Consider the following 25169-nt stretch of genomic DNA (forward strand, 5'->3'; position numbering starts at 1 on the left):
GTTCTGTCTCATCTGCTCTCCTCAAGAGGATTTAGGGTCTCTTCCTGTAGTACCGTGATGTCTTCAGCCACAGAACTACCTGTACAATGTGCTTTTAATTTGGGCCTTTTGAATTGAAGACTGAGATGGAAACAGCTGTCTGTCTGTCTTTTGGCAAACATACTGCTGAATTTTGCCAGCTACAGCTTTTGCTGCTTAATTACTTTTTCTCTGACGTGATTTCTAGAGCTGTAATATCACTCCTGGGTTCTTAGCACAAGGAGGGGTAGTTTTCAGTAGAGGAGAGCCAACTCATGATGGCAGATACGTTTTAAAGCTCTAATCTTTCTCTTTCTTTTACCCTTTTCCCCGCCCTTCTTTTGGTGCTTTATTTAATAATAGTGTTTCTTGTGGAACTGGCTAGTCTTAAGGGCTTCATGAAAAAAAAGATACAAGACAACAATAATACCTGGGAAAGAAAACTGCACCACAATGTCTTGAATATTGTTAAAAATGCTTTAATTACTAAAATAGACATTTAAGATATTCTGTCTTAGGTTCCAAAGACCAGCCTCCTGCATTAGATATGTGGCACTCACAACATTAAGTGAGATTTACACATATGGTTGACCAGTGTCAGGAATTAACATCAGAAAGAATGAAACATAAGTTTTGAACTGAAAGCCATTACTTGTGCTTCTTCAGTCACTTGTATTAGATAGTTCCTGTTAGTGACTGGCTAAAAGATGTTACAAAGGAAGAGATAAAAATCAGGGCTGCAAGTAGAATTCTTCTCTTAAAGGCTGCTTAGTCTTTAGTTAAGCTAATAAATAATCTCATTGCACTAGAGTAAGTGTGAGGACTTGACTGGCTTCTCTAGATTCCCCCACCCACCTTGAGAAGTTCAGATGTAAACAGCAGGAGCTCAATTCTGGTTGCAAAAGAAACCTTTGAGCTGAGTTTTTGTTTCTCTCATGACTGCAGGACCAGGCCCCTGATAGAGAGCAGCAGTTTTGCTTCAGGTAATGAATTGTGCCACTGACAAATGAAGGCCCTGAGCATTTGGATTTAATGCAACTTTGGTACTGGGAAGCAGATGCTCCCATCTAGCATTTGTAGTACCAGAATCTGAGGCAAAGAACACAGAAAAGAAATTTGCTCTATGTAGCACCTGTCCTTACATATAACATCCCACCTTCCCTTCCTGTTTCAAATACAGCCTCACTGCTTATGGCTCTTAGCCCCAAGATCTAGTAAGAGTTTGTCATAGCACTGGCTCAGACTGAAAGAAGACACTTGGATTATTCAATTAGCTAGTTCTTGGGAGTAACGCAGCCTGGCTAGTAACCACTGCATCCTGCTTTGTGTTCTCTGAGAATACAAAAATGAATACAGTTGTTCACTGAAGACAAAATTAATGTGCTTGCAGTCACCTTGTGCAGACCAGACCACATACTAAGTTTTGCCAAACACTAGGAAGGGGAATAAGAAGCGTTTGTGGTTGAGAAGAGGCCAGCCTCCAGGCTGGCCTCCACAACTACTTTCTTTGTGTTCAAACAGAAGCTCCTAGTTAGGAAGGAACAGAAGTTTGGTGTGACACTGAGGAATTCCCAACATGGATCTCAAAACAGATTCTGGTAGTACAGGTAGGATGGAGGAGTACAGGTAGGATGAGCATTTCATATTTCAAAGAAACAGCCTGAATTTACAGCAAGGTGTCAGTGGTGGGACAAGTACGGGTAGCTCCATCCCTAACCCTTGGACTCCTGTTGCTGACTGAACTTGTTCAATCAAAAGCACCGTAAAACCTGAGATATGAGAAGGGGGTAGCTTAATCAGCCACAGTCAAACTTGTGCTGCTAACTAGAGGAAGTGGACTAATGTTCACAGTAAGGCAAATTTCTAAGGCTCCAAACTGCTTGTCAAGATTAGTGAGGGCATGAGTGCACTACTTCCTCCCCTTGCTGGGAATTGCCAATTATTTTCAAATCCAGTTTGCAGAGAAGGTAGCGTGAGGGCAGTCTTTGGTTTTGCAGAAGTGGGAAAGGTGTGTTATAGAGAATAGGTAAGTGCAAATGCCTGACGGGAAAGTGTTCATCACAAGAAATCAGTGGATAAAAGCTTCCCTTTGTCATGTGCATAATACCTCTCTGTTCTTATGACTGGGGTAAATCCATCTTTATGTTACACATTCCATGGTGCGTAGAAGATATTAATTTTTTGCTAAATAGGAGCAAACAGATGAGCTAGCTGCCAACTATTTCATGGGGTGGAAAAAGTTGTCTCTACAGCTGTTTCTATTTAGGACAATACAACGTCTGCATTTGGAACCTCAAGGTATTTGAGCAATTTTGATGTTCTCTACAGCCAATTAAACAAGAAAACCAGGATCCTACAGCCCAGCTTTCTAGCCTATCTGACAAGATGCTTTATTTAAAATATTGAGCTTTCACTGTTTCTATGTGTTTGGTGTGAAAGAGATGGCAAGATCCATTTTAAATTGTTACTCAAATAGCTTCATGCTATCCTGACAGAAGTTTTGTACTTCCTAAACAGCTGCAACCCCTTCACTGGATGTACTGTTCTAAAGCCCTGCTGTGTATCTTAAAAATAATTCCAGAGCAATGCAGGGCTGCACACACCATTTTATGGGTCCAACTCTACTATATCAAAGAGAAATGAAGTTTAAATAAATTTAAAATGAACAAGGGATAAGAAAGCAAAGCTACTTCTGCTCTTGTTCTCCCTCTGTTTCTGATGCTAATTCTGCTCTCTCCCTATTTTTGTCTATTAAACAACTGAAAAAACAACTTGTGTCACCACAGCTCTGCATTCAGAGGAGGTTTCAAAGGAGAGCACAGGAAGCGATAAGCCCAAACTTTCAGATGGGAAACCACACCTTAGAGCTCACTCAACAAAATGGGCTGTAGCATTCTAACAGCTCGCTCTCCCAGCAGGTGTCTCCGGGCTATGCAATGCCCATTTCCCTTGTGCTAGCACTAGACTTGACTCTTTGGTGAGCTGATTTAACTCAAGTTTGGTGTCGTGAATTGTTCACCGACGAATCTGAGGAGCGCCAGCATCAGAGGAAAGAAGGCTGTGGGAGTGCCTTGCTGAGAGCAGAGAAACAGAACTGTGTCTCACGGCAAAGGGAGCTATCAGATCAGCCATTTCATCTGACTGCACCCTTAATTTCCTTGTGGGTGTAATGTGACAAGCATTTATTTTGGCAGTGGAGTTTAAATAGCTGGCACTGCTGTCTAGTTGTGCCAGCACAACTATGTGTTATGACTACATGCTAAATGAATCAAGTTATCAGGTCTGGTAGCCAAATGTACGGTATAGCTGCACAGATTTGTAAAGGGCAGCAAAAAGGAACACAAACAGCCAGGCACATGTTCTGCTTAGCACACAGACTGTGCCTAAAGAAATGCTTGGTAAGTTACAACCTGTGTTTTAGTCAACACCTTTCCCAAAACCATGCCCAAAGCGTGCTTATAGCAGGCCCCTTCTTGAAAGGCCAGAGTCTTCTTGCAATGTATTAGCTAAGCTAACAGCCAGGTACATGGAATGCTGAGGCTGGCAGCATCTAGAGTTGTTCACTTTTCTCTGAATGACTGTTGATACCATCTTTAATTTCTGTATTTAACATCTCACAAGCAAATTTAAGTTATGGATGTTTAAAATAAAAGGGGGAGGGGAAATCACATGTCTGTAGTCCACCACCACATGCCAGGTACTCTGTGCTTCTAGCGATGGGATGCTATACAAACGTGCTGGTGAAAGCTGGCTTTGAGCCCCTTGCGGATACTCTGCTGGAGTTTAGGCCTTTTGACTTTCAGAAGGCAGCTTCATTTATGGCAATCACAATTATAAATCATACTGTGACAACTCTCATTATGCACGATGCCAATCCAGGGTGAAGCTTCTATAGCTTTGGTCCGTGTTCTGCTCAGTGACTAACTCCAGCTAAACAACGTACCTGGAGATTTCAATTTGCTTTCTCAGCCTTTCAGAAATGCTGAAGTCCACAGGAATGTCACAGCTCAATAGGTTATCCCCAGAGACTGCAGTAGGTGAAAGGTAGCACCCAAAGTCCAGCTTGTCTCTATGTTGTTCACTTTCTTTGTTAACTATAAAGGAAGAAAAAGAAGTTGTTCCCAACAGTTCTCTAGATTCATATGTTGTACAGATGACAGCAACTACATGTAACGACCCTGGAAAGGCTCAGTAGATATTTAGCCAGAAAAATGAACTAATGCATGTTGATTGATAAGAGAAATTTGGAAGCTGGCTTTGGGATTTAACTGTTTTTCTCACCTGTAAGAGCGTGTTGTCCCTAAATCCAAAACCTTCCTTTAGTAAAGCAGTGATGTAAGTGAGATCCATGCAGAGGAAAGGACTGGCTGAGTTGTACCTCTCCATGTTATCACAGACTAGAGAAGGAAGAAAACAAAAGGGATCTTAGCAAAATAAAGGAGCTTTTATCCACATTATACATTTGAACTGACCTCAATCCCAAGCCTACTAAAACAAGCCACCCACTTCTATTAATAGGTACATATGGCATATGGTACATGCTACACAGCTGTTTTATAATGTTGGAGAATGAACCATATAGTACTTCCAGTTTCTCTTAACTCCATCATAAGTACATCTTTCATTACAGCAACATAATCCACACAGCCCTTTTGAAGTCTGAAGCTCTGCTCAACTGATAACTGGCAGGGAGTTGGTTACTATTTAGTCTTTCAAGAACACAGCATCATTTCTCTTCCTTGTCTAGTCTCCAAGGATGGCTCCAGTAATGGACTCCACCTTCTAGGTTGGCAGCTGCTTTTTTTTTTTTCCAACCACACATGTCCAAGGACATGGAAGAGGCTATTGCCCAACCAACCACTCCCCCACGGCAGCTAAGTCAAGATCCCACAGTAAGGGTGACAGTGACTGGGAAATGGATTTGGACCGACTGTTACTGCCCTGTTCTACAAGTATCAAGAGCAGAGTTCACTTCTTTCTAGAAACTGATAAGCAGCATCCTCCTACCATTGAAATGTGAAAGAGGAGCATTAATTTAGGATCACAGAATTGATCTCCTGATGCTCTAAAACTAAATAAATGGTTTGATGGTGTTAGATAACATCTTAGCTGCATCTTTGGCAATAAGCGCTCTCAGTATCCAGGGAAACAAAACAAACTAAACACACGCAAACTTTAGAGCCTAATCCCCCTATTCAAAACTGTCTGAGTTTCTAGGGAGATTAAGTTTAACTGAAAAATTATTAGAATTTAGGTCCTATTTTAGAAAAATGTCAGTCCTGAACTACATAATTAAGCATCTTCTGGTGACAAATACGGTCTACTAATCATCATGAGGATGATCACAATTCAGAGGTAATGTCTTGCTCTGTAAGCTAAAGTTTTAGCCATCAGTAGCATGGCAAGGTGGGAGCTCTTTTTTTCACAGGAGGAGGTACAAAACTAGAACAAGCACTCAGGAAAAAAGTCAGGAGAAGGGAAAGGAATGCAGAAGAGGCTGTCAGACTTAAACAACCTCTGCTCTTTCCCTCCATTTTATTAGAGGTTAAAAAGGATTTAAGGTGACAGACTTGCAGAAGTCAGCACTCTCTTAAACTCAGAGAGTTGCAGTTTGACAGAAGGAGCTCTTCATACAGCAAATTCACTTTCTTTTGTTCTGTATTTATGAACTATCTCCCTCCTCTCCTGAACAGAGCTGCAAAGCTGCTAACACTTTGTTTCCCCTTGCTGCTCTTCAGTACTTTCTTCCACAACAGTTACAGGCTGTTGGCTAATAAAGGCTAAGTAACATGACATGGAAGGTGTAAGTGGAATAAAGGTTAAACAAACCTCTTTTTAAAAGTCAAACTCACATTATATACTGTCTATAGACATTCATATTTTTGTTATTTCTCATCCCCACCAGTTTCCTGAGTCTCATGACTATTACCTTCTTTGGCTTTTCTTTCAAAATCTTTCACTTCCAGAACACCTCCCTGTTCATAATCTGAAAAGGAAGAGGTGAAAAAACATCATCATGGGCCTGAAAGCATTTGTGTTCTATATCTAAGTTGACCCTTAGTGTGCAATGCAGTGATGCTGGGCTAGGAGTGAGATCTGTTGGTAACAGAGGACAGAGCTGCAAGTATAACTGGAGCTCAGAGCACAAGCCTCATCTGCTGAGCTCTGAACATCAAACTGCACTGATGGATACACGTTCATTCCCTGAAGGCATTTTGTGTATTTCCTCTTTCTCAACACCTTTCCTTTTCCCTGCTCCCCATGGCTCCAGCCTCCAGGGTTCCTCTGTCTAACCTTCCGTTTGACATGCTGAGATGTAGTAGATAATCCCAAACCAATTTACCAATTAGGTTGGTGTCAACTGCGCGATCATAGTAATAGGAGAAAGCATAGAAGGAACTTCCACGAATTTCATCTGGTTGGTGCAGTTTCCCTTTGACAACCTTGAGTACTTCCAAGTAGCAAGGCTTGAATCCTGTTTCTCCTGTCAGGACAAACACAGATGGAGTGAGCCAAAGAGGCATATCCAGGAGGTGAAGAATCAGTGGCAATAGGATGAAAAAGGGAAGAAGCAGAGATTAAAGCATCAGAAGAGGTGATAAGAGCTTAGATATTCCTTCCATAATCCAGCACAGCATGGCACCTGCATGCATGCAAGGACTCTAGATCACCATCAAGCGGAACTGGTTACAGCAGACCATAGCAATATCTGAAAGGTGTGCTGCGCAAACTAGTGTAGGTGCATGAAAAGCTTCCTCCACATCAGGCAAAACTCCCATTGTTATGTTCCACGGTCAGCAGAATCTCGCATTTGCTACCACCTGCTAGATTAAACCTTATTTTCCCTCTCCATCACACTGTAGTTTTATCAATCCAGTCTACACACACCAAATCTGCAACTCGGCTCTCCTGTTCCCCACTGTAAAGCAAAGCAACATCAGTCAGCAAACGGGTCTGTTCTAGTCACTGATGGTAGCAGCTTCACCCTCTGTATGCAGCATTAGGGACAGTATCTTAAGAAAGAGTTCCACAAGTGAGATAGATGATACACTTTGGCCTACCAGTTATTGTACCCTAACACAGCTGGAGTTTTTGCACTTAGCTCAAAGCCTCAGAAAAAGCTCTCTCATTTGCACAAGTAAATCTTAACGTTTCCTATAAAGGTAGCATTTCTAATAAGAGATCACAGAGAGTGATCTCAGAGTACGGAGAGTGCAGGCCAGCTATTCTTACAGCTTCAGATTTTTCTTTGGCTCTGTCAAAAGTCCATATCTATGACTGGACAGGTATCCTTCATAACCCAAGGTAACTGATGGAGTATTTGCCAAGGAAAAACTCAGATTCTGAAGACAAGATTTGTCTTACAAGAAGCAACAAGTCTCCTTAGTTTACCTTCTTTGTTGCCACCATACCGGTATTTCACTCCCCCGAAGTGCCACTCTGCCTCCAGCTGCTTTGGCAAACAAGAACTGCGGAACATTTGTCCATCCACAGCTGGAATGAAACCAGAGGGGAGAGTCAGAAAGGATAAATTTTAACACAGTTATCCATCAATATGCAGAACCAGAAAAGAAGAGGCTGAAAGATCTTCATTAAGGTCTTTAAGCAAAAGTATGGAAATCTGAATTGATGGATGCTGCACAAACTGATTATGAATTAAGGACCAGTCTCAGTCTAGAAAAGTTGTGTCCATTTTGTCCTGCAAGCTGCAGAGCAGCTGGGCTTGTCATTTGCTAATGAGAGATAAATGGTAGAAGGATATCTGGAGAATGGCTGTTCACCATAGAAGACAAGAAACAAGACAGGTAATTAATTAAATACACAGATACACAAACCCCAACAAACAGCAGATAACCAAGACAAACAAAGCAACTGAGCAATGAAGACAAAAACTCCTAAGACACTGATCAATGGCCACTACAGGATCCACTGAATGTACCCTTGAAGGGTTCAACCAGAAATACTGTAACTGATAAGAAGAAAACATGATTATTTTGGCCAGCACAGGTCTCACAGAAAAAGCAAACTTCTTAAAGAATGGTTGAGGGGGACTGTGGGACTGTGCAAAATTTACTATGGGATGTTTAGGGGAAGGCTGAAAGGCAGGGAAAGGGGAATCAAGGGATCAGGGAAGCGCAAGTGTGGGAAAATGAAGGGGATGATAAAAGAAGGCAATCACAAGTAAGTAGGCAGCTGGTCAGTATGCTTTTCTGGCTGAGCCTTGTGACCAAGCACTGCAGTCTGTTCTATCTTCTTCTTAAACCCTGTTCCCAACTATTTTTGATTTGAGTACATTCCAGTAATTAACACAAGTCCATCTAGCTGGCAAGTAAGAATCCAGAAGGTGGAAAGACCCCAGGTCCTGGCCAGAGACTGGACAAAAGGCCCAAGGTCTGGGCATGAAGACTGGAAAGACTTAAGGTCTGGATCAGAGACTGGAAAGACTCAGGAATGTGAGTATGCATTTAGGTTAGTGAGTGAGTGAGAGTGTGTGATATGCTCGTGGACTTCAAGCTAGACTAGTCAGTGATACAACAGGAGGTCTGGGGCAACATGGTGGGCCAGGCAGATACCAGAGAGGCCTATAAAGTGGGTTTGGCCTAAGAAGAAATCCTTAGGAAAAGGATCTATTCGTGCTGTTTGTGTTTCTTGTAAAGCTGTGCGTTTGCAGCTGGCCATGTCTATATGGTGTTTGTAAGTTCCCATGTGTACATTTCTGGAATTTGCACTCAGTCTCACTGCTGGCTGAACCTGGGAATAGGGAAAAGCAGCTGTCTCACAAGACAACTCCTTAACAAGCAGTAGCCTGTTTCCAGACAGATCTGTATCAGCAAAAACACAGAAAAGCACAAGATACAGAAGTGAAGACATGGGAAATGGGCTGCTGACACAAGACTAAGCCTAACCATCTCTCCAAAAATCTTGGATGTTTTATTATATGAACATACCTTCCATATTCAAAGCTCCAAGCGTTGCTAGTCTGGCAGCTTTTAGTCCAAACCCCAAATAGCTGCAAACAACAAAGACAGACATTACAGTTTTAATTCTTGCACATCTGGTATGCCTCACCCATAGCCTCTTCCTAAATCCTGGAACACCCAAACCAAATTTCCTTCCTCTGCTTCCCACAAGTCTCCCCTCTCTAAAACAGAGAGTTCTCTTTGCCAGAACAACTCCAAGTACCAAAAGTGACACAAACACAAGAATTACAAACAGCAGTAAAATGGAAAAATCTAAAACTGCAGAAAGTGGTTAGAGCTGATGTGACATTTCTACAAGACGTTAATGAAAACCAAAAATGCACAGTCTTAAAAACAAAGGAGAAAGAAGGGTATGTGAGGAGTGCATGGGGAATAGGATGGCCATTCTTATGTCGCACACATAAGACTATGTGCTCTTAGGGCAGAACTAATAGGAGAACTGCAGAACCTCCCACTAAGTGGGAGCTGTGCCTTTGTGTGAAATTCACCTCTTTTTGACTCCACAGATTACCACTATACTCATTACAAGCTAGGATGTGAACAACATTTATGAGAACATCATTACACGTTGCTGGCTTCAGCAACACAGCTAGATTAAAAACCTGTTGGCGTTTCATTCTCACCTCTATGTTTGGCTTACTTATCCCTTTAGTCATGTCAATACAAACGTTTACAGAATAATCAGAGTTAAACTAACCTCCAGCTCCCTCATTTCTTAGGAGATGATTTTCAATCACAATTATTTTAGCTGATCTAATGGACTGTATTGGTGAATACAGCAATCAGTTACATCGCTATATGTAAGCGGTAGGAGAGGAGGACTATTAAACCAGCTTTGCTGTCAAGTAAGCATATTCTGTAACTGACTGAGATGATAATCTTCACCCCACTGGTAACGGGCTGAGACCAACTCTCTATTATACATGGTTGAGTTCTCATTGGACTGTAAGTCATGCAGGTAAACTCTCTGGATTTCACTGCAGACATCTCAGAAACTTTTTAGCTTAATGCAGTAAGCACAATTATGTTATTCCAGGCCAAGTATCCCCTCCAATTGGTTCAAGAATCTGTTGTGCTTCATGGTCTGTATCAGCTGCCTGTGACTGTCTCTCTTTGATTTACATTAATCCAGGTTTTACTTTTTGTCCAGCTGCTGATGAGATGTGCCATTTCGAACTAAGAACTAAGAAGGAAAAAGTCTCAGGAAGGTCCTCTTTCCAAATCTCTGACCAGGTTTAGTTCTGACTACTGGCATGATATCCACCTTTCTGCTTGGTCCACAATATTTGGCTTGAATCCAGTAATAAGAATTCTTCTCCTTAAATATAGTGACTCATAATGCTTCTTCTTCATTGGACAGACTAATATTCCCTTGCAGTGATGATCCTGGAACGTTTCCAGTCAACTGATGTCATGTTCCACTTCAACTAATGTTTCAAGCAGATAAGAAAACTAGTAAAAAAGTCATGGTCCCAACAGCTGGTAACGGGATGACATGGCCATTTGTGGTTAGCTCAGGGGCTGCAGAAAGACTGATTCTCCCAGCAGAGACAGCAGCCTTTTTGCTCCTCACCTGTGGGTATAGAGCTTGTAGGTGCTATTAAACATTTCAAATGAGGTAAGAAAATCCCCAGGGGTTTCCTTCAAAGTTTCCTAAAAGTTAAGTAAAAGAATAAATCTTTTAGTTTCTATTATGCAATAAAAAATAACCAACTTTGATGTAATATCACAGATATACTCATAGGGTTTACTGCACACTCATCTGATCTGCTTTGAAAACAAAGAACAGTTTTCCAATGGTGCCCACTGCTGTAATATCTGCAGCTTTTAACACTGAGTTTATTTATATGCATCTTTGTGTTACTTCAGTGTATTATAGGGAAATGCAACAGATCAGGATGAAAATACTTTCTAATTCAGGATCCTTTAATTTTTCAGAGTACTTAGGTGCTAGTCTATATATACACAGTCCCCATTGAAATCAGCTGCATTAGAAGTACTATGAACTTCTGCGAGTCAGACTAGACATCTCAGTTCAGGAACTCAGAAGAATTAAAAATGCAAAGTAAAGCGTAGGCCACATTTTCACCATATTAAATGTCATGCTGATACTCAAGGAAACACTGTGACCACTCACTCCCAGTCTTAGAGCTGCTTTACCTCCTCGTTTAAGTGCTCTCCTCTAAATTAACCTCTTGTCTCACCACCTCCAGTTTTCCTCCTTTCACAGTCTTCCCTCTGTGCGCACCTCCACCCCACTGGTACTCAGTCCCTAGCTTCTTGCCAGACTAACTGTCATATTCTTTTAAATCTGAACCAGTTCAGGGCTCATTTACTGTTCCTTTGTTTCCAGTCCCCGAGATCTCAATCCTAGTTTCTGTCTTTCCTCTCCTAGTGACCTCATTCTCCCATCCCTTCTTGGCCCTGTGCATTCATATCAGACACTCTGTTACTCTGGGCCAAGCAGCAGAATCTCAGAGAGGACTGAAGCTGCAGAGTCCCTGTAGTTACCATTCAAGTAAGCAGATACAGCAAAAATAACCCAGACGTGGAATGGTAGAGTCCTAGACAGAAGCCTGCTTGAAGCTGAAAGAGATTTGGCAGTATTCAGCTTGAGTTTCTCCTGAACAGACAAACTGAAATTTGTTTTGGGCCTCAGGTAGATTTGCATTGGAATGGCAGTCACATCCTTGACCCAACACACCCAGACCCTGCCATATTTTGAGTTCTGTTCCTAAACCTTACACCACAAAACTTTTAAAAAGGAGAGCTCCTGAAAAAAAAATTGTTTGGAAAAAACAACTGGCTTTTTTCAATCCTCACTTTCACAAAAATGTAGAAATCCTCACACCCTTCCCAAATGAGGCAGGCACCAGACAATTTCATAATGATTATGATTGGTTTTCAGTTGCTTATCACTTTGGCAATAATACCATGAGAAGCATAACACTAGCTTAAAAACAGTTGCATGCAGTTACCATTATATGTCCTCCCTTTGCTTGTAATCTATATTTCATTAATGAATCTCTTACTGTTAGAGTCTTTTGTTTAAAATGAATACAAGAGCAAACATGTGACTGCCTCAGATTGCAGGAAGGGAAAAAACCCCTCTGCAAATCAAAGGGGGAAATCCCTGCTAATTCCGTCAGATGGGAAAAACTCTTCAGAAACATACTGAGCTATGTATGTGCTTTTTTGTATGAACTTGACAATACAGGCGAGAAGCAGACATAGCGTACAAGCAGGCAACGTGAACCTTGACTTCCACATTGCCCTACAAATTCACACCATTGGTCCCGGTCAGTAGCAAACCCTCGAGGGATTTTCCTGCAAGGCTCAAAGGAGACATCTGAATCCTGAGCTGCAGTTCAGCCTACTTCACAGCTCTATTTAGTCTCCAAAACCCTGACATGCAACACCCTTTCCTATTGGTCCAGTGCCCACTTCAGCAGGTGTTATCAACACAAAACAGAGGGCAAGCCCAGAGTACTTGAGGCTTTGCTGAACAGGATAAGGTTGCACGTCATGTTTCAACATGACCCACCATTGCAGAATTAAAATATCCTGATATGAAAACCATGTGGTTTGTGGTCCCCAAACACCCTTTGAGAATCTCAATTTCTGTAAACAAAAATAATGTCAAACAAAGGACTCCTTCAGAAAGGCAGATAAAACCAACTTCACAATCTCAACGTACAGAATGCTATAGTGCCCTTCCAATACCCATGTAATTTTCCCATGCAAACTTTAGACGGGGGTCCCAGTTCAAACTGTTTCTAAAAAGCTACAGAATTCCTGACAAATCCAGCAGACGTGGACTGAGGGGCAGAGAGGGGAATTCTCAAAGAAAATGAGAAGAAATTTATAAGAAAACAAAGAGGGATTGGCTGTGCTATTATAAAAGACGCTTGCCCCATGAGACACCCGCTTCCAAAATTTAGTGAGGATCTGCTATAAGACTGGAATTAAAGAAAAAAAAAAAGATAGAGCAGACCCTAAATTTCTTGTAATATGCAAGAATACTCCCTGGAAATGTTCTACATTTACTGAATCCAAAATAATTGTCTGCATTAATGGGGCTTTCCCAGCCTGGGTCTAGAAAACAAAAGCTGTTTCTCTTTGTTTTTACCCATTTGCTTTCTTTCTTTTTTCTTCCTTGTTATCCAGGCTCCTTTGTTTGCAAGTGCCTATCAGCCAACTGCTGACGTCAAAGGGAACAGAAATACAGATGTTCGTACACCACAGATGTTCTGCTTGTGCCAGTGCTGACAAAATGATATCAGAGAGCACAGCAGTGCTCAGGTCTCTCCACTGGCCCTGCAGTCCCAACCCATGCACTTTTAACCAATCCTCACCTCAAACCGTGGCAGGAATGTGATTTGGGTTGAGGCTCCTCCCAAGTCCAGAGTCCCAACCGTATGCTGGTTCTGGCCAGACAGCTGCCCTGCAAAGAACATCACGCTCAGAACAGTCCCAAGTGCAAAATACTGCATGCATGTCCAGGCAGCCGTCAAGTTATCACATTATCACAGCAATACAGAAGGGCTGAGCTGGCCTTCAAAGACAAAAAACATCACAGAGAAAAGGCAAGCAAACGGAAGGTATTATGAAAAGATTCATAGGACTTTCTTCCTTGATTCCAATTTCACCTCTGAAGAGACGAAAGCAGATAAATCTCTAGGTATCCAGCAAAAGCTGAAAGAGAGAGACAAAGTATCTCCTGCAGAAGACTGTCAGGGAGAGTACATAAATTCTGTAACCACCATGTAGCTGATCAAGAGCAGTAAGAGAGGAAGGATAGTAAGAGCAGAACCAGCTATTATTTGTCTTCATGCACAGCACCTTTTTTGCTTGCTCATGTATCTACTAGAGTACTGATTTTCTCTTCACTAGATTGCATTCCCAGAACTTCTTAGAGTCAGTAGGGTTAAAGCACCAGTGCATTCCCTGCTACACCATTTTAAAATGTTGCATAGTTCACGCTGGGATGAAGAACATTGTAAAACCTTGTTTCCCCACTTTCTGACAGCTTAGCAGTACCACTCCCCTACGCACATTACAGAAACCAGTTTGCCAGTGCCCCCCCGGCCCGAGTAAATCCTGGCACCTACTGGATTAAGATGCCTCCTTACTACAGGTGTGGCTCACCGTCTGGAGCACAGTCTGCCTAAGAATATCCACTGCTTTAGCACTGGTGCCACAGGGGGGAGGAAAAGCAGGACATGGTAACCAAGGCAGAGGAACTTAGGGTGATCACCTCTGCAGAAGAGACTCAAGTTCATATTTAGAGAGAAGTTATGCAGAATTCTACCTGTCAAAAAGTTCACAGTGATCCAGGCTAAAATTCCTGCAAAGAGTGAAAAAGGAGAAAAAAAGTCACCACTGAATACTCCCACAACCTCCTGCCCACCCTTACAACCCCTCCACATGTTATTTATTTACACGGAAATCATTACTAACTTAACTGCCCCATACTTCAGAGATTAATTCAAACTTATAATTAAGTGATATGATGCATTATTGATTCATTAAAATCTCATAAGCTGGAATAGGTAGAATGTTTGTAATATCCATGCAACTGCAGCATGCACAAATCATGTCTATTACCCGAACAATATGCAAAGAAGTAACGAGCTGACACAACACACAAGTTTCCTTGGGCAATTTTTCCCCCCAGCATTTCAGTTCCTAATCCGAAAACTGCATACACACCGCTCTGCATTTTAATGTTGTGGTTTCTGTAATTACACTACAGACATAGTGGCAACCAGTAAAACACAAAACTCCTCTTTGACTCCCGTGGCTTGCTTGACACTGGCATGATTCTCACCCAAACATAGGCAAACATGTGACAGTAGAGGAGGTGGGACTTTTAAATAAACCTTGGCAGGCTACACTGTGCTCTATTGTGCCTCATTGGTCCTGCTCCCTGTCAATACAACACTTCTCCCTACTATAAAATTCACCCGTTAATCCTAGCGACATACTATGCATTGCACCATACTTCATCGAATACTTGCAGGCTTCATGTTACTTCTCCTTTTCTCCTGGCACATAAGGACAGATTTTGTTTAAGCGTCATGATAATTCTTTTTGCTTTCCTTGAACACCTTCCAAACTGGCAACATATCTGCCATAATGAAGTGTTCAGAACTGAATGCAACATCACAGATGGCTCTTATCAGGCATCCATACAGAAGGATTATTACCTGCCTATTATCCAAGGTAATACATCTGGATATGTAGCCAAAATGTTACAGTGGTCTGTTCTGCACTGCAAAATTATCACTTACTCCAAACCTACAACATATTTCACCTTTTCTTGTATTTTAGGTTACTTCCTTTGCTACTTTACTAGCTGCATTTTTCCAATCAGAATTTTTTAAAAATTTATTATTATTTATTTTGTTATCTAATTTTTTAATACTTGACAATTATCCTTCATTCTCCTCTAATATTCACAATGCTTCCAACCTTAACCCAAAAATTGATGAGCTAATCATCATGGATTATTTTTAATGCTGATATCGCAGAATTTACTAGGCACTTTCCCTAAGCTTCCTAGGTTGCTATATATTGTCAGGTAGCCTTTCAGAGGTGGACACCATCTTTTCTCCACCAGTTCCCAAGAGCAGGCTTCAGCTGGGTAGCCTGCATTAGCCTGCATACTTACTTCTGGGATGAGGTTCTCTTCTGGAACCTCAGAAGGTTTTGGATGAACCTTCATGTAGCTAAGTCATAAAACTCTTTGTGTATCTGCATTTGTAGCCTAACAGATGGCCAAGTAATCAACATCTCCTAGGAAAAGCAGGATTGAATTGTTTCAAACAGGGCTAGAAATCTTTTATTTTTTCCCTCAGTTTAGTGACCATTTCTCTTTTCCTCTCAATGTCCATAAGATATCTCTCTCTCTTTCCCTCACTCCTCTTTGCTTTCACTTTTTCCTCCTAAAACGTACCTTCATAAGACCCGTCCATAATGCTAACGCTGTCCTCTGGAACAAGAAATGGTGATTCCTCAAAGACTTCTCTCACCTGAAGAAAGAAATAATGATTAGATTCCTTGGTCTTAAGAGTCTTGTTCTGCTCTGATGTAACAGAGAAAGTTTTCTTTTTCACAGCAGTATAAAATAAGACAAGTGTGTGGAGTAGTAAAAAATTATTCTTCTTCTAAGGGCCAGGAAAGAAAGAAACAGGTATTGTAGGTCGGTCTCCCCACGCCTTCTATCCACATCGAGACAGAGAATTGCAGGGTCATACAAGAAAGTCTGTAAAGTTTGTGAGTCTCATACTATCATGGGATTACAGTCAATTTTCACAGCTGAAATTATCTTATGCTAAATAGAATGGAGAACTGAGTCGTGAAAGATGAAACAGGAGAGCAATACTAGGGCATCCAAAAGATCTTAGTATTACCTCTAAAAGCAAAGCCTGAGCTTTCTCCTCCGACAGTAAGCGCAGTCCAGCTGTGGCTTTTAACACTACTGGGGTCTTCTTCCAGAGATGAGGTGGCACAGCATCTATGGCCATGTCCAGCAATCTTTTGATGGTTTCAGCACCCTAAAAGGAAAAAGATGTTGTTTTTCTTATGGTTTCCTCCTACAGGCCATCAGAAAATAGGCCTCCCAATTCCCCCTCAACACTAGTGAAACCAGTATTCAATAACAGAAGATACCTCATCCACGCTCAAGATAAGGATAAAAACTGTGCTAGACATCTCATAAGAACCTTAGAGACAATGTCTGCATTGGAAGGACAAGTGTATTCAGAGATATATCTTAGGTGAGAGAAATGTCATTGTTTGTGGAAAGTATTATTTGAAAGGATAATTTCAAATTATCCTTATTATCAATTTCAAATGTGGCTCATTTCTGACTCCTGATCCAATAGAATGGCATGGAACAAGTGTGCTGTGCATGAATGCACAACCACCCCTATTTGAATATAGAGAGGATTGCACCCAACTTCAATTTCTTATTAAAATTATAAACTTATATGTTAATTAATACATGTGATTGTGGAAGATGGAACTGTCCAACTGTGTTTTGAAAAACTCTGCATATAAACAAAACAACAAAAGTCCTGAGGCAGTAGAAGAGTAATTGCCTGTACCTAAATCATTATTCAGCTAAAACTGTAATCAAATATTTGAACTGAGCATAACTGAAGTGAGTCCTATGTATCACTGACCACTGACTTCCAAGCCATGGTTCCAAAGATAACAGCAAAGTATCAAAACAAACAAATTATTGCAAGTCTGATGATAGAAGCAGAGGATACACTTAGAGAACTATTAAGGCCTGAGTTAACCTGCTAAGTGCATTTTTATTCTTCCCCTTCTCCATGACTTATTAACAAAAATTAACTTTTGTAGATCTGGCTATACACACAAAAAAATTAAACATTTTTAGGAGTCAGAGAAATGAACCCGCTTTGCTTGTCAGTGTAACATGACTAAAACAGAAAACCCTCGCTGTCTTAACCCCTTAATTCTAAACTAAACAGATCAAAACAAAATATGCCCATTTTGAACTGTGACCTGCACTGAAAATTTCAAACAAAAGGAAAAACTGAGCAAGTTATTAGTAAATGAGACAGGAGTATATATTTACTCATATTTGGGGTAGCTATAGGGGAAATAAACATTGAATATGGATGCTGCTAGAGCCAAAAATCACTTTGTCTTTGAAATTCTCAAAGACATATAGTCTAGTTATATATAGCATTTAAGCAATTAATTAAGCCATTGTTCTACTGATGAAATATGTAAAACAACAGCTCCCATTTCACTGTGTAGAAATTAACTCACAAAAGTAAAGCAACAGGTTTAGCAAGCCAGCAATAGAACCTTTACATTTTTTCTTGACTCTCTGCAATTACAATTAGTAATACTTGAACTGCTTAGTAAAGTCCAACTGATATTAGCAGAAGCAAGACCAAGTCACAGGGAATGAAGGAGAGCCTTACCTTTTCAGGCTGATCAGCATATGCAGAAAGACCTGGCTTCACAGACTCAAAGATTTCCCCTTCCAGCTCTGGAAGGTTTTCTGCACAAACAAAACATTACATGAAACCGTCAACAACTCGAATCTTTTTCTTTAGTTTCAAAAAGGTTGCCTGCAACCCCTGTAAAGTGACTATCCTTGATTTCCCCTTGCAAACAATATTATTCCCCTCCTAAAACAAGCACTGCTCCTTCACTTCAGGAACATATCTAACAGAATGTTGCCCCTGTATCCTCCAAGTTCACAACAATTTATTAAGAACTCGTTGTTATAATTAGAAGTATGTTCATCTTGCATTTGTGAACTACAATGAGTTATAGTAATATAATATGACTGTTGCCTAATCTTAACGAAATTTCTTTCCCTTTCTGTTCCCAAGCTAATTGTGAAATACTAATTCGTATTAAGATACACACAGTCAACTCCTGATTATTCTTAGGTGATTCATCCAACTCACAAACACAGAACAGAGCTGACTGGGCTCAGGCACTTGGCTGCAAAGCCAAACAAGTGTGACCATTGCTCCCAGAGCAGCTTGGGTCTAGAAGCTATCCCTGAGTATTGCATATTACAAGTCAGGCTGAGTCCATCAGAGCTGGACGTTGTACCAGTCCTTCCAAACTAAGGTTGAAATCATGTGAAGCCACATGGGTACTATGCATGGCCCTGAAGGGCTTATTAGCTGAGTCCCATCAACCATCTTTCAACCTTTACAAATTTGCTGGCTCACTGTACCCAAGCTAATTCATACTCTTGAATCCTGTTGCATGTACAGCCAACTTGGGTACCTCTGCCCTGTGTCAGAAGCAGAGATACTGGAGTGTGGTGCATCTGCACACAGGAGTTCTGGAAATGGCTCAGACCTTTGGTACTTATAACTCTTTAATTTACTGATTTTAATTTGCTACAAAATGTGACATATAAACATATGCAGAATTTAAGTATCTCTTGATATAATTCAAGGTAACATGCAACTTGACAAAAACAGCATAAGCCTCTTTCCAGCTTAATGAGACAACTTCTTTAAGACAGCTGCATAGATTAAAATCTTTGGAAATTCAGAACTCTCCAGTATACCCAGAATTAAACCTCTGAGTTTCAAAAGATCTACAAAAAAAGATATTTTCACAGCAAAAACACCACCACAAATGGACAACAATCATCTGCCAAAGGACTATTTGAAGGACAAACTGTAGAAATCTTCAGTTGATCCCAAGTGCTGTGTTGGGAAAAAAAACCCCTCTTTTGTGAAGTTGGAACCTAAGTCAACATACTCCAAGTGCACAGACTGACATGGGGCCTTACCTGGGCTCTTCTGCACAAAGGTGTAAATGTGAATCCGGGTTCCAGTGCTTCCTGCGTCGAACATTATGCCATAAAAAGTGTTGGCTCTGGCATTTATAGGGCACATGTTAGGTGGAAAGAAATCCTGAAACCACATCTCCCTGTTTGAATGGGAAAGAACAAAGGACAAAGAGGAAAATGCCAATGCTAGAAGAATGGGAAGTCTGGAAGATGTCATCTTGCCAGGACCCCTTGAGGCAGTCAAGCATGGATCAGCAATCACAGAGCTGCAGTAGGTCCTGTAGAGAAAAAAAGCAGGAATGGAAATTACCAAGAGCCCTCTCCTTAAAAAGTCTTTATTAAAAAAAACAAAACAAAACAAACAAAAAATTAGTCTGTACACTTATATTCTGCGCTTTAGATGTTTTTCAACACCTCATCCAAAAGATGGGATTTACTGCACTTATTGCTACAACGGCATCTAAGTTATTAGTTCTTTCAGAGTAAAGGTTTCTCCATTTCTCAAATGCAGAAGAGTTAAAGTAGTTTGCTTCCCAGTCTAGTTTTGAATAGTTTTGACTTTATTTAGACAATTTCTTTCCCTGATTTGGCTTGAAGGTTCTCAACATTTAGAGTGCCCAGAACCTCCAAAAAGCCCAAATGTTATCTGAAAAGAAGCATCACCAAGGGGGAGCTTAGGGCAGAACCACTTTGCCCTAACATTTGAGATGCTGTGGCAGAACACAAATGTTATTCAGAGTCAGAAACAAAGAGAATTTCATCTCGGGCTAAGAACAGCTGCCAGGAGAGATTAGCGCACAGAGAGGGTGAAGGCATATCCTTCCAGCAGCATCCTCATCCCCAAGAAAAGCCTGTGCTGCACAAGAGGAACTGAACTGTAAGGTGCACCTGGGCTCTGCCTTTCAGTATTTTTCATACTTTTCCCTTCTGTCTTCACTTTGTTTTTTCATCATTTTCTCCTGACAGTTTTCATTTTCAGAATTACAAAGAGACCCAACAAAACCCCACTACGCTCTCACATCTAGACCAGTTGCCCTGAACACTCAGGCTGCTTACACAGCTTCTAACAAGAGCTTCTATAAGCCAAGGCCCCAAAGCTGTGTGATGCAGTATTGGATATCAAGATACAACTACACCTCCTCTCTGTTAACATGCATCTCTTTGCATATATGTTTCCTAAGAAATGCTAATAAAGGAAAGATACGGGTACAGAAATGATAGTGTTCAGTAGGTGCCCAGGTAAAAAGGAGGATAATACATAGCTATCTTTGTTATTTCCATTTTAAGAGCAGAAAGGAGCTTGTGGCCAGATGCCCCACCATATGCAGTATCGCCTACATTGATACACACACAGAGCACTCAGCATACAGAAGGTGCAGACAGCTCCTTATCATTCTCCAAACACTTGGTAACACATCCATCCACCCACAGCACTGGATATTCTACTTCATATGCCTGTTCATCTGCTCTGCCTGAGACCCTCACCCACCTCTAGCCCTTACGTTTGTTTGTCTTTTAGCGATCTGCTCAGCCCCACTACGTTCATTCTCTCAAAATCTTTATTTGCTGTCTCTGTCCTACATTTATTCATTCCTAATCCTAACCTCTCTCCTTTCCTTTCTATGGGAACGTGACACAGCTTCTGTTTACACACACCTTTCTCCCACGCCCAAAGAACTCACTTATCCTCTACTGCCTTTTATCCCAGATTTAGCCCTTGCATGACTTTTATTATTTCCATCCTTCACCTTTGTCCCCAGTTACAGCAAAGTGAGATTAACTTTTACCCTTCTCAGTAAACAACGTCACATTGGGTCATTCCTCAAGTGCGTCTCTAACTCACTCAAGTGTTCAGCTATCTCTAGGGCAAACAAAATGCACAGCCCGCTGCAGAAGGGTAACCTTGCCTGCCTTCTGTGACCTCTATTTGTATCTTCCCATTCCTAGTAAACGCAGAGCGCTGCGGGCAGAAGTACAAGCTCTTGACCCAGTCTGCCTTGGAAGCATGTTCTGAGAAGAGGAAGAAGTGATTTTACAGTTCCACTAATGGGCAATAGCCCTGGCCACCCTCTATAACAGATCAGCTCCAACTGTAATAGTTTCTAAAGCATTTGCATTTTATACGGAAATGAGTGAAAACTTTGTTCTAACCTGTAACAGCTTAAAAGTCCTATCCTGAATAGAGTTCATGAAAAGTGATGAGCCTTTTGGCAGCTTCATAGCTATGGATTTGTAATAAGATGCAGCTGGCATTACCCATGTTTGCTTCATCACAGCAAGGAGGTCTACTGAAAACCCAAGAAGCTGTGCTGTTTTAACAGAACATACACTGCATTAACGAGTACTACCTTCCAGCTGGTCAGAAGAGGTGTTGTTATTCTCATGCAAGGTAAGGATTTTGCTTACTGAACAATCACAAACACAACCCAAGCACCTGCCTTAAGAACAAACTCCAGAGTCCTATTACAAACGGCACATGTGACACTTACGCAAGCCTCAGAGTCTCCCATGATCCGAAAATATCTGAGTGACTGCTATCATTAACACAAACTTTTCTTGCCAGATCTACTAGTGGATGAGCCTTAGCCTCCCATTAAACTCCCTCACTAAGCTCTTCTCTATGCTTTCTCAGACATCCACCACCATTTCACACTTTCCATTCTCTACTTCTCCCCTGACTTTTTTCCTTTCCACCTTTATACTCATAAGGACAAAAAAAAAAAACAAACACCCAACCATCTTGGGATTTTATTTTTCTCCACCCTCATTAAGAATGAAAAAAGCACATTGAGCCTCTTCGATGAGTGGTGCAGACCATTTAACCAAGCGCGCTAGCAAAACAGTGTCTACATGAAGCATAAAAATAGATGAGGAGAGTAAGAAATCAGAGACAAGATGGAAATGGGCAGAGCGTAACAGAAATGGCAATGGAAAAGGAATTTGGAAAGAGAGGGTCAGAAGAAAGAATGGAAGAAAAAATTGAGGGTAGAGATAGACAAGAGATCAGTTACTGAGAAGGAAAAATATTTCCAAGAGAGTTCCTCTCAAACAACTTAAAATCCTAGCTGCTATCAGAATACAACAGGATAGATAAAATGAACAACAAACAGAAAGGAGAAAACAGGGTAACAGTAATATAAGCATAAGTTAATTAATATAAGCAAGCAGGTAAAACGCACAGATCACCATCAGTAGGCTCCAGTTACCGCCTTTATGAATGAGCAGCAATAATCAACATCAATCATGAATACTTTAGGCACACACCTGAAGCGGGACGGAAGCAACAACTATTCCACTCCAGAGATTCCTAATGAAAACCACTTCCAAGCACTGCGACAAGAGACACTGCGCCTGCACTTCTTTTCTTCACCTTCGCTTTCAGCTAGTAGGAGTGGACTATGTATCAGGCAAATTATAAGGTCATGGAGGCACACAGAATATCAGTCGAGTTGCTTCATTCAAATTTGAGTTTATCATTGCTCAATACAAGCAGTGAAACATGCTCAGATAATTATGCGGGATGAATTTCAAGAACTTGAAAGTTAACCAAGTTCAAGTTAGTAAAACATTTACACAAACATTACAGTTGACCTCAACAGCACTGGCCTGAGTCCAGTGACACAAGGTAGAACACTCATTTCCCAACACAGAGAAATACACGTAAATATCACCTGCATAAGGCAGATTTTAGATACTAAGCCAAAAAGTTGAAGCACATCTAATATAAAGATTTGGGAGCTACACAGATTGTACAATCTAAAAATACTGGGATGCTGCATAGACTGCCAAGACTGAAAGCATGAATAGGAAGCAAAAGAAAACAAACAAAAATCCCCAACCAAACTCTCCTGAAACAACAAAAGTAAAACCAATGCTGGAATAATAATAAGAAACCTTAAGACAGCAAAACACAACCTCACTTAGAGTTTGCCATAGACAGAAACACTGGTAATTTTCAAGACAAGAAAGTCTCACCCACATTCTTGAATATTTCTGAGAAAAGAACGTGTAAAACCCAAAACACCGCAACAGGAGCATCTCCTTGTAAAAAGGAGCCTGTCTGGACTGAGGGGAAGGAAAAGCAGTCTACCTGAGGTACACAAGAACTTCCCTTCTGTTTCCTAAAATATTATTGGGAAATATTTGAATATAAAGAAAAATATTCGAAAATAGTTAGAAATATTTATGAGATACAAATATTTAGGCAAGTATTTTAGGAAAGAAAATAGAAGAATCATGTAATTCAATTCACATTGTTATTTATTGCTCAAGCACACCAAAAATCATTCAGAATGGAAGGTCTATTTTCTGCACTAAACCAGTAACAAAATCTATTTTCCAGATGAGCAGCTCTAACGGTAACAAGTTCTAGTTTCCAGATGAGCAGCTTTTACACTAGACACTCATGACTAGTGTCTGTTATTGTAATGTCTTCTAAAAATACATTTTTACCTTTTTTTTTTTTTTTTTACAGAAGCAAAAAGGCTTTGCATTTTTTCTGGACTTACTTTTATCTAGTAAAAGAAGTGCTTTCTTGGATTGTTTTGACAAAAAATTTAAGCTTTGTAAAAGTACAGAGTTTAAAAATCACAACAGAAAGAATAACTTAATTCATTGGCAGAATTTCCAAGCATTTCCATAAAGATAATGGCACAACTTTCTTTGCACACATACATTTGGGGTAAAATTCTGGATCTGGAGCTTTAAATGCTAGAAAAAAACAGAACCAGCTCACAAACATGCGTTATCAGCAGTTTTAATCTTCTTTTTCCCATACTGAGGCTCCAAATACATATTATTTATTCATTCTCATCTCCGGCCAAGTGAGTTTTCAATTTTTCTATTTAATTAGACCAAGGCAGCTTTCCAAGAGACTGCTGCGTTAGTCTTACCCTCCTGCAGTGTGTCAGCGAGTGGCCCTTTACAACTTCGTAACTGCGTACCTACGGGGGCTGTAAGTAACGTCTTTTATTGGACCAACCGGTATTCTTAGAAAACAGATTCTGGGTGCAGAGTGATTTTGGGTGCAGAGGGCTTCTGCTTCAGCCTAAGCTTGGCGAGAGCTCCGGTGCAAATTTCAGCGTGACACTACTAGCTTAGTTGCGCGCCTTGAAAGCATTCACCAGTGCTTCACCAAGAGTCATCTGGAGACGGGCACCCTAGCACCCCTTTTCCAAATCTAACTACCGTGAGGGCTGTAGGTCTTTTAACTTTTATACACCTCAACGCCAAAGCGTTCTTCCTTTCTCCACGTCAAACAGAGGCAATCTACACCCTCACACTGAACACGCCTAAAAAAAGCCCCCTACCTCCATTTCTCTCCCCAAGCAAAAGTCTCCGCGGCTCCTCCCCGTGCCCCGCCGGCGGCGAGCACGGCCCTCGGGATCCCGCGGCTCCCTTCCCGAAGCCGGCACCGATAACACCGAGCAGAAACACCCGTAGAAACACTTATTTCTTCCTCAATATCCACCCTCAGCTGTTACTCCATCGAGACAGCGCGTCCTTCTGCCCGCCCCAGCCGGCAGCGCCGCGGGAAGTAACGGAAACGCCGCCGACCTCTCGGCTTTCGAGGGTCTCACGCCGCTCCTTGACGCCTCCCCGGCGTGGCAGCCCAGCGGAGCTCCCTCCCGGGGCGCCGGGAACAGGCACGGGCCGGGGGGAGCGGTTCACCCAGCCTCGGAGCGGCTCTCCGCCCGCTCCTCCGCCGCGCCCGGCAGGACGGCGGCAGCCCCGAGCGGGCCTCCGGCCGCCCCCGCGCCCCCGATCCCGGCGCTGTTCGCGCGGGCCGGCGGGAAGGAGCGCGGTTTCCATGGCAGCGCGGCGCTGTCACACACCTCCCCCCGCCCCCGCCGCCGCGCGCG

The 25169-nt window shown here is 41.6% G+C and overlaps 1 protein-coding gene across 3 annotated transcripts in view; it reads right to left on the reverse strand.

Moving 5' to 3' along the window:
• ENTPD5 (ectonucleoside triphosphate diphosphohydrolase 5 (inactive)) overlaps positions 1 to 25169 on the reverse strand; it is a 30304-nt gene that overhangs the window by 4855 nt on the left and 280 nt on the right. For 2 of the 3 annotated variants that reach the window (XR_012043175.1, XR_012043176.1), the window contains exons 2-14: positions 19309 to 19586; positions 17966 to 18045; positions 16415 to 16558; positions 15958 to 16033; positions 14311 to 14346; positions 13355 to 13443; positions 10573 to 10652; positions 8967 to 9028; positions 7411 to 7512; positions 6362 to 6502; positions 5948 to 6004; positions 4300 to 4415; positions 3962 to 4112 (exon numbers count right to left, since the gene is read on the reverse strand). Coding sequence is in view for 1 of the 3 variants with exons in the window: in XM_072865900.1 (XP_072722001.1) it covers positions 4026 to 4112; positions 4300 to 4415; positions 5948 to 6004; positions 6362 to 6502; positions 7411 to 7512; positions 8967 to 9028; positions 10573 to 10652; positions 13355 to 13443; positions 14311 to 14346; positions 15958 to 16033; positions 16415 to 16558; positions 17966 to 18045; positions 19309 to 19525 (1287 nt within the window). In the remaining 2 variants the exon portion in view is untranslated. Of the gene's footprint in view, positions 1 to 85; positions 4113 to 4299; positions 4416 to 5947; positions 6005 to 6361; positions 6503 to 7410; positions 7513 to 8966; positions 9029 to 10572; positions 10653 to 13354; positions 13444 to 14310; positions 14347 to 15957; positions 16034 to 16414; positions 16559 to 17965; positions 18046 to 19308; positions 19587 to 24617; positions 25115 to 25169 lie in introns of those variants that run through there. The other variant, XM_072865900.1, reaches the window with a different exon arrangement.

The sequence above is a fragment of the Ciconia boyciana genome, chromosome 6 (assembly GCF_034638445.1).
Source record: "Ciconia boyciana chromosome 6, ASM3463844v1, whole genome shotgun sequence".
Lineage (NCBI taxonomy): Eukaryota > Metazoa > Chordata > Aves > Ciconiiformes > Ciconiidae > Ciconia > Ciconia boyciana.